General features: G+C 44.1%; 1 protein-coding gene across 1 annotated transcript; it reads right to left on the bottom strand.

Moving 5' to 3' along the window:
• Positions 1-2,546: 2,546 nt before the first annotated feature.
• LOC138947627 (atrial natriuretic peptide receptor 1-like) lies at positions 2,547-19,430 on the bottom strand. The gene is made up of 6 exons (XM_070319137.1): positions 19,292-19,430; positions 16,689-16,812; positions 15,782-16,025; positions 15,482-15,580; positions 6,568-6,659; positions 2,547-5,432 (listed from the first exon to the last, which is right to left on the bottom strand). Exons 1-6 carry the CDS (start codon positions 19,408-19,410, stop codon positions 5,157-5,159), a joined length of 954 nt encoding a protein of 317 aa, XP_070175238.1. The 5' UTR covers positions 19,411-19,430; the 3' UTR covers positions 2,547-5,156.
• Positions 19,431-19,438: the final 8 nt, after the last annotated feature.

Here is a 19,438-nt window from a genome sequence, read left to right as displayed (position 1 = left end):
TCTGGTCGTCGACCTTTCGTCCATTGCCACAAGTGAGCTCTGCACGTGACGCATGCGTTATCAGTGGCTACAATGTCAAAATTGCTCATTTGGCATGACCACTCGTCATGCTTCAGTGTAATCTCGTGAAACTCGGGGAATATTGAGCTCTCACCATGTCTTCCAAAACCCATAAAAGCGGATTGTTCGCCACAAAGAAATCAGACGACAATTCAGCGACGAAAGATGGCCCGATTGAGCAGAGAAGACCGCCAAATTGCATTGGGTCGTTTACAAGCAGGCCAAAGTCAAAGTGCAATCGCCAGGCACTTCCACGTGCCCCAGAGCACCATCAGTAGACTGTGGGTCAGGTTTCAAGCCACTGGCTCCGTTGCTGACTTGCCACGAGCGGGAAGACCAAGGGCGACAACTGCTGCTCACGACCGCTTCATACGGCTCCGCCACCTCCGGAATCGTTTCCTGTCGGCCTCATCTTCTGTCCAGGCTCTCCCCGGGCCACACCGATTATCGGACCAGACCGTGCGGAACCGCCTGCATGAAGCTGGTTTGAGAGCTCGCAGACCTCACAGAGGAGCTGTCCTCACCCGCCGCCATCGCCAGAACCGAGTGCAGTGGGGCAACCAGCACCTTCGCTGGACCGTCCGGAATCACTGGAGACACGTGTGGTTCAGCGACGAGTCCTACTTCCTGCTCCAGCGACATGATGGTCGGAGGAGGGTCTACCGGAGAGTAAACGAACGTTACGCGCCCAACTGTGTGGATGAGGCACCCGTTCATGGTGGTGGAGGCGTCATGGTGTGGGGGGCGATCAATACCGCTGGAAGGAGCACCCTGGTGCACGTCCAAGGGCGCATAACTGCCCAGCGATACGTGGAGGAAATTCTGCGCCCACACGCCCTTCCTCTTCTGGCTGACCAGGATGCCATATTCCAGCAGGACAACGCTCGCCCGCACACAGCACGACTCACCACCCAGTTCCTCACCGACCACCATGTCCAGGTGCTTCCCTGGCCATCCATGTCGCCAGACATGAACCCGATAGAACACCTCTGGGATGAATTGGACAGACGTGTGCGCAGGCGAGAAGAAGCGCCGGCAAATCACCGCGATCTATTGCAGGCACTTCATGAGGAGTGGGACACCATTCCACAGCAAGCTATCCGGCATCTGATCCAGTCCATGCCCAGAAGGTGCCGGGCAGTTGTTGCTGCTCAAGGCAGTCACACCCCCTACTGACTTGACAGCCTCGGCACCCAATCGTATTGATTGACTGATTGATTTGAAGATGCAAATGAACTGTGTGTGCATTCAACTGTGTCCATACCAAATTTCAAACAAATAATCTAAATATTGGATTTTCTGTTAATTTTTTCGAAAAATAAAACAAATTTGGCAAGTAGCAACTATGCGTTTCTTTTTTTGAACAGTATAAATTGCATAAAATAAAAATAAAAACATAAAAAAATAAATCCCTGCGCTTAGAACTGTACCCACGGAATACGCGCGATATAAGCCTCATATTGATTGATTGATTGAGGTAAAGTGTCCTTGGCCTGTGCTTCCTTCGCTGCGGGTCACAAAAGCGCAACACAGCGAGCACAGCGATCCGAGACAGGCTAGTAAGCACAGGCCCAGGACTGTTAGTCTCCACGGGTAGTGAACTCAGTACCACTGACGGTGATCGATAATTTTTACATGCGTGTTCCCATCTCCAGCAAATGTAAACCAGCACTCGGATCTGCCTCAAACTTTGGCACCTATTGCCTCATCCAGTGTTTGCTTAGCATGCAAAGTCACGATTTTTTTTAACCTAAAACCCTAAATTGATATGAATATTTGTTTAGTTCTTTCGGAAAAGTTACTTACGACACGCTAAGTATAAACATTCGCAAAAAGCAACACAAATATTGGTCAGCCTATTGGTAATAACTTCTGAAATTTACAAAGCAAATCATTGAGAACTTGAGCAGATATGGCTCTTTGGGTGGAGGACCCCTCAAAAATGGCCGCAAAACGTGCCTTTTTTGGCCTCTGAAACGGTCGACACCTACCGCCTTTGACAAAAGGCTACATGAAGACTAAAGCAGTCAGGTGCATAAAACAAAATGTTCTGAACAGGAATTAGAACGAGAACGGCCTTTCCAATGGATGTTAGAAGTGTTTGGTTTGTGCATATTCTGATTTTTTTGCAGATTTTAAAATACGGGGCTATGGTTTTTGTCAGGTCGATTATAGGGGTGACCTTGTTTGACAGGCTGTCACGGGATGCCTATACAAAGTACCATCAATCGGACAAATGATATGTACAGCTGACATAATTACCTTTTCGAGCATATAAAGTTCAACTAAAATAAATTGCGTTTTAATGCTTTTCTTAGCGTGCGAAAATTGTTGCAATAATTTTTTGGCCAACTTTATGTAGGTACGCACATACACATAGACAGACGAGATACACATACGCACGCACATGTTTTGACATTTTCATGCTGCCAGAAACACGCACATACACACACCTACACAATGGAGACACACATGCACAGCTGGTCTAGATCTTTATGTACCCGTGTATGTAGGCCTATTTTAGGTTTATTATCTGCTAGACAAATTAGATATCAGCAAAATATTAATTATGGCCACCATTTGCATTTCACATTTTCCAAAATATGTACTTTCTCAGGCAGATAATCAAAACCAAATATACGTACACGGGTAAACAAGGATGTACCAACATAAATTGAATTGGTCAGGAAACAAAGACGTGCGAAGCAATTGAAAATTGTGACTGTCGTACGTACCAGCTTAGTTAAAGGCACAGTAAGCCTCCCGTAAACCATCATAGATACTGTCAGGCTTTTACACACAGTACAAACACTCTTTTATTTAAACACTCACCGCTTGAGAACATCCTAGGTGCCCTCCGTAAAGAGCGGGCAATTTTCAAAGAAATTATTTTTGCGTGGTTTATCTTACCCCTGAGCCATCGTGAACCCGTGTGATCCAGTTTCCCTTTTTGTAGTCGTCAGTTAGAAATTTGAATGCGACTCGATGTGAGCTTACCTGCAATAGCACGTTATTATGCACCTCTGACTTATGCACGAAACAAACGGCTGTGGTTCACAAGAACTCTAGCGATGGCTTTTGACTGTTCAGGGGAACTTGGCGATAGGCATAAACCGTCGTCTGCTACGAGAACCACGACCTTGCGTGACCCTGCTTCCGGGCTTTTCTTTTTTCAAATTTTGAAAACTTCGAATTGTACTGATCTTGTCTTGATGAAAAAAGAATTCTTTTATGATTTAAGAATGTTTGTGTAACACTGTAACTAGCTGTCAATTTATTATTTAGATTTTAAAAGTTAGGTTTGGCGCCAAAACGCACTACGGTCCGATTGTCTACTGAGACAATCCGCAAAATTAATTCTTTAAAAATTGCTCGCTCTTTACGAAGTGTGAAACGCAATCTCTCACAGAGCTATCAAAAACATGCCCGCATTTTATGGCAGATCTCGCAAGGCCACGCAAGGTATCGCAGATTTTTCGCGTGGCTTCGCAGCGCTCGACGATAGGGCAAGTCGCCTATTGCAAATGTGGCAAAACTGTGACAACGTACCCAATATGATACAGAGATGCATTGTTTACTGCAAAATGTCACCTCTCGTATCTCAAACTCCTCAAGTCAAATAAAAATGAACACAAGACTGAAGAAGCTACAACGATTGTCGAAGTATGGAACATGACGATTTAAATTCATGAGATCGAATGAGCAAACTGCTGTTATGAACAACGAAAATGCAACAATAGAAACAAAATAGGTAAGGGCTTAACTAAAAAAAAAAAAGTGAACTGAATTCATTATCAAACTTCTGGCCACATGCACAAGAAAGGCAAACAAGCTCAGGTACAAACTGTCAAACACAACCGCGACACAAAAGCTTTTGCATTGGTGTTGAGAGCATCGTCGCGCAATTGACATGGACAGCGAGAAGTTCCTGAATCGTTATTAAATTGACATGGATGCTCCGAAATTCTTAAATTGTCGCTCAATTGACATGAATACACAGAAGTTCCGGAATCGTCGCTCAATTGACATGAATACTCAGAAGTTCCCGAATCGTCGCTCAATTGACATGAATACTCAGAAGTTCCCGAATCGTCGCTCAATTGACATGAATACTCAGAAGTTCCCTAATCGTCGCTCAATTGACATGAATACTCAGAAGTTCCCGAGTCGTCACTCAATTGACATGAATACTCAGAAGTTCCCTAATCGTCGCTCAATTGACATGAATACTCAGAAGTTTCCGAATCGTCGCTCAATTGACATGAATACTCAGAAGTTCCCGAATCGTCGCTCAATTTACATGAATACACAAAAGTTCCTGAATCGTCGCTCAATTGACATGAATACACAGAAGTTCCGGAATCGTCGCTCAATTGACATGAATACTTAGAAGTTCCGGAATCGTCGCTCAATTGACATGAATACTCAGAAGTTCCCGAATCGTCGCTCAATTGACATGAATACTCAGAAGTTCCCGGATCATCGCTCAATTGACATGAATACTCAGAAGTTCCCGAATCGTCGCTCAGTTGACATGAATACTCAGAAGTTCCCTAATCGTCGCTCAATTGACATGAATACTCAGAAGTTCCCTAATCGTCGCTCAATTGACATGAATACTCAGAAGTTCCCGGATCGTCGCTCAATTGGCATGAATACTCAGAAGTTCCCGAATCGTCGCTCAATTGACATGAATACTTAGAAGTTCCATCTGTTAACATTTGTATTCAGATGGTGAATAATCGTTGCTCAATAACCACAACAAGAGGAATGAAACCTCCCGAGTATCTGAACTGTACTGTTTGCCACGAACAACGTCAACGTCCAGACAACTGATTACTAACTTACTGCCCGTTATGCCGAGCGCCATGTAGGGCAGAGACAACCAATTAGGTAAAGTGGTCAAAGGTGCATCGCATAGGAGAAGAAGGAAAAGAACACACCCAGCCCCCCTACCAGAACAAAAACAACAACAACAAACAAACAACAACACACACAAACACACACAACATTAAACCAATAAAAACCAACAACAAACAACACACACACACGCAAACCCACAGAAAAACAAAACCCCACGTTAACAACAACAGTAATTAGGTCTTAGATCCCTTAGCAATGATGAAGGAGAACGCTTTGCGGAGCTTTCCAGCGGTGGTGGAATCTTCAGCGGTCGGGGGGGACGACTCAGACTGACTGGACATGGCCGCTGCAGAGACTTTGGCCGATTTGGAGGCGCTATCCGAGACGTCTGGGTGGTAGTCGTTGATGTTGATGCCGATGAGCTTCAGGGTGCTCAAGCGGAGGTGCGGCACCCGGCACTCGAAGCCGTCCTTGCCCACCAGGAAGTAGGTCAGGATCTTGCCTTTGCCCTGAAGGAGGGGACAGAGACAAATTGTGTACAACAATCATTGCTACAATCATTGCTACAACTCTTTGCCCACCAGGAATCTTGCCTTTGATCTGAAGGAGGGGACAGAGACAAATTGTGTACAACAATCATTGCTACAATCATTGCTACAACTCTTTGCCCACCAGGAATCTTGCCTTTGCTCCGAAAGAGGGGACAGAGACAAATTGTGTACAACAATCATTGCTACAATCATTGCTACAACTCTTTGCCCACCAGGAATCTTGCCTTTGATCTGAAGGAGGGGACAGAGACAAATTGTGTACAACAATCATTGCTACAATCATTGCTACAACTCTTTGCCCACCAGGAATCTTGCCTTTGCTCCGAAAGAGGGGACAGAGACAAATTGTGTACAACAATCATTGCTACAATCATTGCTACAACTCTTTGCCCACCAGGAATCTTGCCTTTGATCTGAAGGAGGGGACAGAGACAAATTGTGTACAACAATCATTGCTACAATCATTGCTACAACTCTTTGCCCACCAGGAATCTTGCCTTTGCTCCGAAAGAGGGGACAGAGACAAATTGTGTACAACAATCATTGCTACAATCATTGCTACAACTCTTTGCCCACCAGGAATCTTGCCTTTGATCTGAAGGAGGGGACAGAGACAAATTGTGTACAACAATCATTGCTACAATCATTGCTACAACTCTTTGCCCACCAGGAATCTTGCCTTTGATCTGAAGGAGGGGACAGAGACAAATTGTGTACAACAATCATTGCTACAATCATTGCTACAACTCTTTGCCCACCAGGAATCTTGCCTTTGCCCTGAAGAAGAGGACAGAGATGAACTGTGCAAAACTATCATTGCTACAACTGTTGTACCACAACTTAAGCATTCATGTCCGTGTCATTTCCTTCATACTTTCTATGCCATGTAAGGCTATCTGGCACACTTTTAGAATCAAAGATTTCTTATACATAACTATGACCGCCACTCAACAAAAACTCAAGGTACCAATTAAAACAATCGACAAAAATGCAGTATCAACATCGTATCAACATCGTATCAACATTTACATTGGAGGAAAAAGTCAAATCAATTGTCTCCAATGAACTGAAAAGTACAGGCAGCTGCACCCACCTTCATCTCCACCAAGCCTCGCTCCTTGAGTGTGAATCCTCCCAGCGTTGCCAGGCACCTCGTGCACTCAGGGCTCACGTGGATGTGCAGCGCTGAAGCAAACATGTCCGTTACAATTACAATGGAACCCCCCTTTCATGTCCTCCACAAATCGAAGAAAATCAGGTCTTACAAAGGGGGGAGTCTTAAAATGGGGCTAAATGTACAGAGGTTATGAACAGAGAGTCTGAGAAGGGGGGAGTCTTAAAATGGGGGTGAATGTACAGAGGTTATGAACAGAGAGTCTGAGAAGGGGGGAGTCTTAAAATGGGGGTGAATGTACAGAGGTTATGAACAGAGAGTCTGAGAAGGGGGGAGTCTTAAAATGGGGCTAAATGTACAGAGGTTATGAACAGAGAGTCTGAGAAGGGGGGAGTCTTAAAATGGGGGTGAATGTACAGAGGTTATGAACAGAGAGTCTGAGAAGGGGGGGAGTCTTAAAATGGGGCTAAATGTACAGAGGTTATGAACAGAGAGTCTGAGAAGGGGGGAGTCTTAAAATGGGGGTGAATGTACAGAGGTTATGAACAGAGAGTCTGAGAAGGGGGGAGTCTTAAAATGGGGGTGAATATACAGAGGTTATGAACAGAGAGTCTGAGAAGGAGGCAGTCTTAAAATGGGGGTGAATGTACAGAGGTTATGAACAGAGAGTCTGAGAAGGGGGGAGTCTTAAAATGGGGCTAAATGTACAGAGGTTATGAACAGAGAGTCTGAGAAGGGGGGAGTCTTAAAATGGGGGTGAATGTACAGAGGTTATGAACAGAGAGTCTGAGAAGGGGGGAGTCTTAAAATGGGGGTGAATGTACAGAGGTTATGAACAGAGAGTCTGAGAAGGGGGGAGTCTTAAAATGGGGCTAAATGTACAGAGGTTATGAACAGAGAGTCTGAGAAGGGGGGAGTCTTAAAATGGGGGTGAATGTACAGAGGTTATGAACAGAGAGTCTGAGAAGGGGGGAGTCTTAAAATGGGGCTAAATGTACAGAGGTTATGAACAGAGAGTCTGAGAAGGGGGGAGTCTTAAAATGGGGGTGAATGTACAGAGGTTATGAACAGAGAGTCTGAGAAGGGGGGAGTCTTAAAATGGGGGTGAATATACAGAGGTTATGAACAGAGAGTCTGAGAAGGGGGCAGTCTTAAAATGGGGGTGAATGTACAGAGGTTATGAACAGAGAGTCTGAGAAGGGGGGAGTCTTAAAATGGGGCTAAATGTACAGAGGTTATGAACAGAGAGTCTGAGAAGGGGGGAGTCTTAAAATGGGGCTAAATGTACAGAGGTTATGAACAGAGAGTCTGAGAAGGGGGGAGTCTTAAAATGGGGCTAAATGTACAGAGGTTATGAACAGAGAGTCTGAGAAGGGGGGAGTCTTAAAATGGGGGTGAATGTACAGAGGTTATGAACAGAGAGTCTGAGAAGGGGGGAGTCTTAAAATGGGGGTGAATGTACAGAGGTTATGAACAGAGAGTCTGAGAAGGGGGGAGTCTTAAAATGGGGGTGAATGTACAGAGGTTATGAACAGAGAGTCTGAGAAGGGGGGAGTCTTAAAATGGGGCTAAATGTACAGAGGTTATGAACAGAGAGTCTGAGAAGGGGGGAGTCTTAAAATGGGGGTAAATGTACAGAGGTTATGAACAGAGAGTCTGAGAAGGGGGGAGTCTTAAAATGGGGGTAAATGTACAGAGGTTATGAACAGAGAGTCTGAGAAGGGGGGAGTCTTAAAATGGGGGTGAATGTACAGAGGTTATGAACAGAGAGTCTGAGAAGGGGGGGAGTCTTAAAATGGGGGTGAATGTACAGAGGTTATGAACAGAGAGTCTGAGAAGGGGGGAGTCTTAAAATGGGGGTGAATGTACAGAGGTTATGAACAGAGAGTCTGAGAAGGGGGGAGTCTTAAAATGGGGGTAAATGTACAGAGGTTATGAACAGAGAGTCTGAGAAGGGGGGAGTCTTAAAATGGGGGTAAATGTACAGAGGTTATGAACAGAACATCTGAGAAAACAGCATGGGTCTTAATAATGAGGGAGTCTTAAATTGGGGGATCTTAAAACGGGGAGGGGGGGGGGGGGGGATCCAATGTACAAAGATGTACAATTACTGGATTTTTTTCAGAAAGAAAACAAAGAAAAGCAAATGCTTACACACGACTCGCCTTCGTTACCCCCGCCCCTCCCTGAACCAATTAACTTACCCCATAGAAGACTCCCTCCCTTTTATGGCCCCAAACCCCTGATAAGACATTTTCAAGGCCATATTTGTGCTAAGTGTCAGAGGTCTAGCTTAAAAAACATCCGAGATAACCTCAACGTTAAGTTTTTTGTCCACGGACGAACGGCCGGCCGTCCATACAGACGGACACATATGAATCATAATACTCACCAATTACTCAGGTGAGTCAAAAACATCAAGGAAAAATGAAAAAGAAAAAGGACAGATAGAAAGAAAGAAAGAAAGATAGAACAAGAAGGGCAAAGCCCATACGACTCGCATGCTTGACCTTGACCTTTACATGACCTTGACAGGGTCAAGGTCAAGTAACTAAACCTAGCAATGACATCATACACTAAGAACTGCTTTACACATTTTTCCTACCAAAATACATGTGGGGCAAGGTCATCCAAGGTCATGCAACACAAAGCTGTTAATTCAAGACATAGGAAGTACAATGGTGCTTATTGGCTCTTTCTACCATGAGATATGGTCACTTTTAGTGGTTCACTACCTTATTTTGGTCACATTTCATAAGGGTCAAAGTGACCTTGACCATGATCATATGTGACCAAATGTGTCTCATGATGAAAGCATAACATGTGCCCCACATAATTTTTAAGTTTGAAACAGTTATCTTCCATAGTTCAGGGTCAAGGTCACTTCAAAATATGTATACAATCCAACTTTGAAGAGCTCCTGTGACCTTGACCTTGAAGCAAGGTAAACCAAACTGGTATCAAAAGATGGGGCTTACTTTGCCCTATATATCATATACAGGTGAGGTATTGAATCTTAAAAACTTCAGAGAAAATGTGAAAAATGTGAAAAATAGCTGTTTTTTAGACAACATTTATGGCCCCTGCGACCTTGACCTTGAAGCAAGGTCAAGATGCTATGTATGTTTTTTGGGGCCTTGTCATCATACACCATCTTGCCAAATTTGGTACTGATAGACTGAATAGTGTCCAAGAAATATCCAACGTTAAAGTTTTCCGGACGGACGGCCGGCCGGCCGGACGGACGGGGGGGACGGACGGACGGACGACTCGGGTGAGTATATAGACTCACTTTTGCTTCGCATGTGAGTCAAAAAACGAAAGAAAGAATGAAAGAAAGATCTGCCAACCCACCCAACAAATCCAACCATTAACCAACAACCAATTTCAACCAGTATGCCAGCCAGTCAGTTAACCAACTTACTCAAGCAATTACCGACAAACCAACAAAATCACATAATAAGCGACGTGTGCAGAACTTTCGTTTCCGTTTAGAGTTTCGTCCGACCCCCCTGCCGTGCGATTCACAAATATGTTCAGCAGAAAATAGATTTTAACATGTTTATTCCGAAAGTCCACGCAATGGGCTCCTTTTTCAAAGAACAACACCATTAGAACTAGCAATTCTTTCTCAAGAATAGAGCACAGAATAAGCACGGTGTTGGAAAAAAGCCAGTAAGTGTGGCGCGTATATTTCCGTTCAGAAGCCTTCATAATAGAAGCAGCTAAGTACTTTACCAGCAGTCGACACGCGATGAAACATATGCCCTTTGGCCTTTCCTTGGGAATATCCATTACTAAAAATAGAATACGGGATTGTGGTAAAGCTGTTCAATGGCACTCATGCACTATATTCGATTTTCAATACACGACTCAAAATCTTTGGGATAAATCAAAATGAAAAAAATATATGTATACCGAGCAACAAAAGAAACGCGAATTATTTTTCGATATTTTGATTTTAAAAAACGCAGTTAATCTGAGAGTGACAATTTTCGGGATATAGATGCCCTATGCAGTCATGTGTAAGAAAGCTGTTGTGTGAATATTTTCCCATTGCTGCTGTCTCAACGCACGGGACAAGCAGTTTCCACGTGAAACACATTATGCGCGCTCACAGCACGTGCAAGCGGAGTAGAGGAAACCTCATGTGTGAGATGTGTTCACTGATGCATTAGTAATAAAAAGAGACCATGGCACGCTTACTGCCAGTCTAACTTTTGACAGAGTCAAGATGCCAAGATTCACACCAGAACAACGCGAGAGGGCAGTGGGTCGATTATCGGCTGGTGATGACCCAGAAGCGGTAGCAGTCGCTTTCAATGTGCATCTGTCAACAGTATATCGCCTTCAGCAACGTTTTGTCAACACTGGAAGCACTGCTGATACACAACGAAGTGGAAGACCTCGCGTTACCACACAGAGACAAGATCGCCAAATCCTGCGTCATCATTTGAGAAACCGATTCCATACAGCCAATGAAACAGCCAGAAACACTGTCAGTAACCACCAGAGACCCATCAGTGGCCAGACAGTACGCCGAAGACTTGCTGAGCGAGACCTCCAACACTGCCGTCCAGCTAGAGGACCAGTCCTCACTCAAAGGCATCGCATGGCGCGCCAGCAGTGAGACCAGGATCATATCAACTGGAACTGGAGACAATGGCGAAACATTCTGTTCACCGATGAGAGCCGTTTCTGCATTATTCATGTTGATGGGCGTGTCAGAGTGTGGCGAATAAGAGGTGAACGCTATGCTAGTGACTGCGTCATGCAACACAATGCCCAGGGTGGACCAAACGTCATGGTCTAGGGTGGAATCGGCCTCAACCAATCCCTGGGACCTGTGTTTTTCAACAATATTGGTCCTGGTCGGGTAAACGGCATCACAGCACAGCGTTATATTGACCAGATCCTACAGCCTCATGTTGTGCCCTTTTTCCAGGCGCGCAGAAACTGTGTTCTGCAGCAAGATAACGCTCGCCCGCACACAGCCAAGGTCACCCAGGCCTTCCTGCAGCACAATAACATCGACATCATGGCCTGGCCCGCCCTCAGCCCAGATTTGAATCCGATTGAACATTTTTGGGACCAACTTCAAAGAAAGCTCAACCAGTTACGCCCAGGACCAAGAACTGCCGCAGAACGGCGTCAGGCCCTTGTCCATGCCTGTTGCAACATCCCGAGAGACGCCATCAACCGACTCATCCACTCCATGAGGCGCCGCTGCCAGGCCGTCATCAACGTCCATGGGGGTCACACACCGTACTGACCACCTGCAGAGGCTTCCTTTGCCCTTGGCAGCGAAAGACTATGCCATAGCCAAGAACAGTGTGCGCGATCTTGTTTCCGATTCAGTAGCTCTTTGTTTTTCATTAGACCTGTCAATCTGCTTGCTCGGCTTTGTGAGATGTTTGCATATCTTGTTGCTATTTTCTTTGCTTTTATCATTATTCCAGCGTCGCGGACGACGCTGGTATCTGCGGTCGGGAAAGACTTTCCACGAATTTGCCACAGGGCGCCGCCATGTTTTCTGTGCTCGACTGCGAGCAGACCACAGGCACATTACACCCAAAATTCTTGTAGGCATACACAGACGCAACATAGCATATACAGACAATAACACCCACAACACTTCAACTGCATATGAAAGGAATACAAATAAATCCGCAAATCAGTCGCGCACAATACACCAGTTAGAAAAACAAGGAGTACCAAAGCGGCGTGCAGAAACTAAACTGACTCGGAGACTGAGAAGAAACATTTATCACACGATGTGGATAGCAAACATTAAAATAAAACAGATAAGTCAAGCAAAAAATAAACACAAATATCGAAAACACAATAAACAAAGGTAAAGAAAACAAAAAGAGATGCTTGCCGACAGTCAGTGTGTGTGTGCGTGGTTTGCCGTGTGCGTCAGCGGTGTGTGTGTGTGTGTGTGTGTGTGTGTGCGTGCGCGTGCATGCGTGCGTAGGCTACGTTCTTGCGTGTGTGCGTTCGAATGAGAAAGAAGAGAGAGAGAGGATTGAACAATGAGGTCACGTTCTCTGTCACATGAATACATATACACACACTGAAGGCTACTTCGGACACGAACACTTGCCAACAACTGTGGTTGGACATGCTTTTGAAATGTAATATTTTTTCGACATGATTTCTGGACATACGAATCCCGCTGTGTTGCCTACTGATGTTGCGAATGATGAAGGTTTTGAGTTGACTGACCTTGAGGAGGGATTGCATCAGGCGTTTATCGTCTCAAATTATATCCTTGCTACTTTTCAGGAGTCAACTATTGCCATTCATGGTAACTTGGATAGTCAATGTTTTTATTTGTTTGATTCCCATCAAAGAAACAGAAATGGTAACCATTCTTCAAATGGCGCTGCAGTTTTGATGTCATCAAGTTAATTCCTTTGCAGAATTGATTGATTTTCTCAAAAGCCATTATCAATGTGTTTATCAATTAACACCTGTTCATTTCTGTCCAACTGCAATGCAAACTCAATGTGGAGGAAACAAGGATTCATTACAAACAAGTCATCCCTGTACATCAACAGATTTATGTACCTCAATCAATACTGCTAGTATGAGTGACAGGAATCTAAAAGAAAAAACAACCAAACGCAAATGTACTACTACTTCTACGACTCGTTTGAATGTAAAACAGAAATGTAACACTATCTGTGACAATGACGGTTCTACGACTCGTTTGAAGGACAGTATAGATCGAACCTTAACCCACAACTACGACAATTTGTGTCAGACTTTTTTGAACAGGAAAATATGCCTCTGTTCAACAGTAACCAAAACATGGAAGATGTTTTTGAAACTTTACAGAAATGTAACACTAGCCTATCTGTGACAATGTTGCTTTTGAATTGAACCCACATTTGTTGAACAGGAGAGAATGTTCCTGTTCAACAGTGCCCAAAACACTGAATCTGACGTTTTTGAATCTTTTCTGTCATCTAACTGAATCTGACGTTTTTGAATCTTTTCTGTCATCTAACCCAATTGCTCATGACTTCATCGATCTTGAACATGCCTACTTTTCAAAGAAAGACAGACAAAAGCGAAATCTGCATGTTAGCCATCTGCCTGAAATGGTCAATGCACTTTTGTAAAATTGTCACAGCTGTTATGCACTTTTGTGAAATGGTCAGTGCTGTTGTGCACTTATGCAAAACTTGGTGCTGTGCTGAGCCTGTTAACATTTGAACAAAATGCATTTTGTTCAAATGTTTAGTGCAACTTGCTACTATATAATCGCTGTATGCGCTTTGTGGTAATAATGTACTGTTGTGAAAAGTTTGCGCTAAATGTTGGCACTATGCATCATTGTTGGAGCACCCTCCTGTAGATGCACCATGCTAAAAAATGTACTTATGAATCAAGCATTGGCTGAAATAAACAATTTATATATCCAGCACAACATGCAATTCATTAACTTTTGACCCTAACCGTTAACACTTCCCAAAATAAATCTTTGGTGGACATTGCATCGACGCTGTTCATTTTGAATGAACATTTTTCTTGTTTCTTATTTGTGATTCGTTTTTCGATACAACGTCTTGTGCACGGGTCAAAATGTGTGTGTCAGGGGTCAATTGGTTTGACTTGAACTTGACGTTCGTGTTTCTCACACAAAGATACACGCACTCCATGACTTTGTAAGAAGACATAAGATAACATATCGGTAGGTTTCATTTGTTTGTGACGAATTTATTGAAGTAGTTTTTTTGTTTTTGTTTACTTTTGCCAGTTTGCCAGTTGGTTTTTGGAACTTTGCAAAGCAGTGTCTTGTCGTCTGTTAAGGTCTGGGGAAACGCCAATGAAAAGAGCCGAAGAATCCTCGAGCGTTTCTATTGGGTTTGCTTTTGATTATCCATGTAATAGGGCTTCCTGCAACTATGGTAACCGGGGATTTATTCCCCGGGGAACATGAGATTTATTTCCCAGGTGCTTGTGAATGAAAACTCGTGAAAATGATGACAAGAAAGGATATCCCAAAATCCTCTATTCTCGATGACATACTAAGGATTTAGTTTGGGAGAACGACGATCTATATGGACGGTTTACCATATAAAGGGAAGAAAGTGGTTAAAAACGGGCGTCGATAGAGCCAATGAACAATGCTATCTACTTGTAGTATTTCATCCACTTGTGTTCCGTTGGATTCAAAAGAATGAACCCAATTGAACAGAGTGTACACATTCACTGGCATCGGACCTTAAAGTGAGGATAATGGACTGGGTGGCCGAGTGGTAACGCACTTGCGCTCGGAAGCGAGAGGTTGCGTGTTCGACCCTGGGTCAGGCCACAATTTTCTCCCCCCTTTCCTAACCTAGGTGGTGGGTTCAAGTGCTAGTCTTTCGGATGAGACGAAAAACCGAGGTCCCTTCGTGTACACTACATTGGGGTGTGCACGTTAAAGATCCCACGATTGACAAAAGGGTCTTTCTTGGCAAAATTGTATAGGCATAGATAAAAATGTCCACCAAATACCCGTTTGACTTGGAATAAAGGCCTTGAAAGGTGAATGCTCGCCTAATAGGCTACTGAGCTTTACTGGCCGATGTGAATGCGTTATATATTGTGTGTAAAAAATGTCTGTTTGTCTGTCTGTCTGTAAAAAATTCCATTTCAAACGGCAGAAATTAATATGTAAGTGCCTAGGGCTATATCTAGATTAGGCGCATAAAAATGATTACAATAATAATAATAATAATGATCACCAGTAAACATGAATTCTAAATCATATTAGAAGTAGCAATTATGTCTACAAGACAACACAGAAAGTGAACACAGTATGAGCAAAAGATCTAGGCTACACATTAGGATTTGCGCCATATAAGTATCCTCATAATTATTAGCTTCATATTCTTACGCTTTCCGTTTGATTCCAGACGTGAGGTGTAGTTGACGGTGTCCCCGAAGAGACAGTAGCGAGGCATCTTCCTGCCCACCACCCCCGCCACCACAGGTCCTGAAACATAGCATCACACACATCGTAGGGAGACAGTGTAAAAGAACCAGGGTTATTCTCCAGAGCTGTGTACCATGGCGTGCACAACTCATTGTTACTTCAGCGCGTGAGTAAAACTCGCATTCAAATCACAGAAAAACCACTTCATGTCTCGTAACAAAAAAACAACAACAAAACAAAAAAACCTTCAGTTACTCTCACCCGTGTGTATCCCAATCCTCAGCAGGATCTGCAGGTCAGGGATGTGTCTGACCTTGAAGCTAAGCACGTTGGTCAGCAGGTCAAGGGCCAAGGTCGCGATGACCGCCGCGTGCTGGTCGCCGTTCCTGATGGGCAGTCCGCTGGACACGACGTAGTTATCGGCGATGGTCTCTACCTTGTAGGCGTCGTACGTCTCGATGACGTTGTCGAAACAGATGTACAGGTCGTTGAGCAGATTGACCACCTGTGACAAGGGTGAAGGCGATTGTTACAGGTTACATCTTCAATTTCTGCGTCTACGTGGCAACCACATCAGGGTATGAGATGAAGGGGCTTCCAAAATGAGGCAGGGGTACAAGGGCTGGCCAAGAGTGGGCCTTACACGTCAGACTCTGTTGACATTTAGCGTTTGAAAGAGGTATTTTGGGGTCTCTTCATGAGAAAAATTGTGCATTGTTTCATTTCTCACAGCTTTGGAGAAAATCAGACATAAGTCGCACAACACACTTTACAACTCTACAGGGTCAAATCTAGCTGTATGGCATCGGCTTTTTCAACTCATTTGGCTGAGATTAGAATTCAGATCTCACCAGGATGAAACGGGAATCTTTGGCCATAAAACGCTGATTCTAATTTTAGCTGGCTGAGTTTAGAATTCCTGTTGTATCTTCAGTTGGCTGGCTAGATGATCAGTATCATATTTCTAGCCAGCCTTGTAATCAAACCCGCGAATCAGCTGGATGACATTGACATTCTAATTTCATTCAGCCCACCTGAGCTTCTTTGTTGTTGATAATAGTTTGAAAAAAGTTGTGGTCGGCAGCATAACATACGGTCGGGTTTCTCGACAAATCCCAAGATGTTGAAGAGTGACAGACAGGTAGCACTCACGGATAACACGGATTACCTGAATGGGTGTGCTGACTTGGGCAATGTCAGCAAATCCCAAGATGTCGGAGAAGAAGAGAGTGACAGAAATGTAGCACTCAGGAATTACAGGGAGTCCCATCTTCAGGTCATGTGCTACGGATCTGTAATGCCACAATAAGATGTTTACATAATCCTTAAAAAAATCTATCCTGCGTTTGCATCATATCCGGTATTGGCTCAAGCTTCATAAATTATTGAGACAAAATAAGATAAGAGGACAAACACAAATGTCACGACGGGAATACTTTATCATACACGTATACAGCAGTGAAATCAATATCAATGAAATTAGGCCCTTTGGGACAAAAACAACCCTTTTGGAGACTGGCATAGGAGTCTGAGATGGAATCAATTCAGCAAGAATCAAACGCTGCTCAAAAGGATGCCAAGTCCTCGATTTTAGTCCCGATAATATCCTTCTGGCACCTCTCTCTCTCTCTCTCTCTCTCTCTCTCTCTCTCTCTCTCTGTCTGTCTCTCTCTCTCTCTCTCTCTCTCTCTCTCTCTCTCTCTCTTATATGAATCCCAGTGGAAGGATGCTCTCGACTTTGTCTACTCTGGTGGGTCAAGAAATGAAACTGTTCAAAAGCCTGAAAGCAAGGCACTTCCAGCTACTCTTTCCCTCGTAAATATTCGTAAAAAAATGCAACACCCTAGAATCTAGTGATCTCATGAAAAATTGTTTGAGTATTGATTATACCAGAAATGCGCCAATAGGCGGAAACAGGTCATGCTTGGGGAATACAGAATAGAATAGAATACACTTTATCCCCGAGTACGCTAGTACTAGGGCTCAGCAGACTTTAATTGTCTGTGTGTGTGTGTGTCTCGACTTAACAGCTTATTGCTGGGAAACTACTGGGCGCAGCTCGTTCAAAAGTTGATACACTAACTTGATAATAGGTCCGATTGATCGTATTAAAACTTCATAATGTTACCTGGGACCTAAATGCGAAATAAACCACAAACAAGAAGGGCAAAGCCCATACGACTCACATGCTTGACCTTGACCTTTACATGACCTTGACCGTCAGGGTCAAGGTCAAATAACTAAACCTAGCAATGACATCATACACTAAGAACTGCTTTACACATTTTTCCTACCAAAATACATGTGACCTTGACCCAAGGTCAAGGTCATCCAAGGTCATGCAACACAAAGCTGTTAATTCAAGACATAGGAAGTACAATGGTGCTTATTGGCTCTTTCTACCATGAGATATGGTCACTTTTAGTGGTTCACTACCTTATTTTGGTCACATTTCATAAGGGTCAAAGTGACCTTGACCTTGATCATATGTGACCAAATGTGTCTCATGATGAAAGCATAACATGTGCCCCACATAATTTTTAAGTTTGAAACAGTTATCTTCCATAGTTCAGGGTCAAGGTCACTTCAAAATATGTATACAATCCAACTTTAAAGGACCCTTGCGACCTTGACCTTGAAGCAAGGTCAACCAAACTGGTGTCCAAAGATAGGACTTACATTGCCCTGTATAGCATACATAGCTAAGGTTGCCATTCTCGATAACTTCAGAAAAAAATGCGAAAATGTGAAAAATGGTCGTTTTTAAGACAACAATTACGGCCCCTGTGACCTTGAACTTGAAGTGAGGTCAAGTTGCCGCACATGTTTTTTGAGATCTTGTAACCATACACCATCAGGCCACATCAGGTGTTGATAGACTTAATAGTGTCCAAGAAATATCCAACGTTAAAGTTTTCCGGACGGACGCCGGGACGGACGGACGGACGGACGGACGACTCGGGTGAGTACATAGACTCACTTTTGCTTCGCATGTGAGTCAAAAAACGACTTGGCGGTGGGAGGAATTCGCGGTGCAACAGCCAGCCAGGCTGATAGAACGGTGCAAGGTCTCGGCCAACCAAGACTATGGCATACTCGTAGCAAAGCCGCCGAATGGTACCGTAACCCAAGAATAGTGACGTAATTACGTCACGGTCGAAAGTCTTTGACGTCAATGCCTCCCTGTAGTCTTTTTCTCTCGCGCGGTGTGTGTGTGTGTGTGTGTTCATTTTGTGCACATGTGTTAGTGTTACTGTTTGTGTGTGTGTGTGTGTGTGTGTGTGTGTGTGTGTGTGTGTGTGTGTGTGTGTGTGTGTGTGTGTCTGTGTGTGTGTGTGTGTGTGTGAATGTCTGAAGAGTACTCGGGTCCAGCGCGAGCGTTTTTTATTGTCATGAAAAGTTACCGTTTAAGACACAAGAAGCCATTATTGTTTCGTTTTGAGGAAACAGTCCGGGTAGCTCGGTTGGTAGAGCACATGACTTGTGATCCTAAGGTCACAGGTTCGAGTCCTGGCAGGGACGGACACGGGTCAACTTTATGTGCAGACTCAGAGACGGTATCCATGTCCCACCCCCGTGTCGCTACAGTACCACGTAAAAGAACCATGTCATTCTGCCATAAGCGCAGGTGGCTGATTGCATTACACCTAAACAAGCACACACCTGGTAGGCGCGACTCTGGATGCTGCTAGCTTTCCATTGGGAGGAAGCGACACGAATTTCCTAGAATTGGGATAATAGAGTAAATGAAATGAAGTGAAATGTACTGACTTGGGCAACATCCTGCCGAGCAGTTCCTCGTTCTTCTTCTGCTCGTCCTCCAGCTGCTTGGTGCGCTCCTCTACCAGGTCCTCCAGGTTGTCCGCGTACTTCCTCACCAGGATCAGCATCTGGTCCACCAGGTTCGCCGTCCTGCAA

Source organism: Littorina saxatilis, linkage group LG14 (genome assembly GCF_037325665.1).
Source record: "Littorina saxatilis isolate snail1 linkage group LG14, US_GU_Lsax_2.0, whole genome shotgun sequence".
NCBI classification, from domain to species: Eukaryota; Metazoa; Mollusca; class Gastropoda; order Littorinimorpha; family Littorinidae; genus Littorina; species Littorina saxatilis.
The sequence above is the reverse complement of the archived record's forward strand: the minus strand, read 5'-3'. Positions and strand labels throughout refer to the sequence as shown.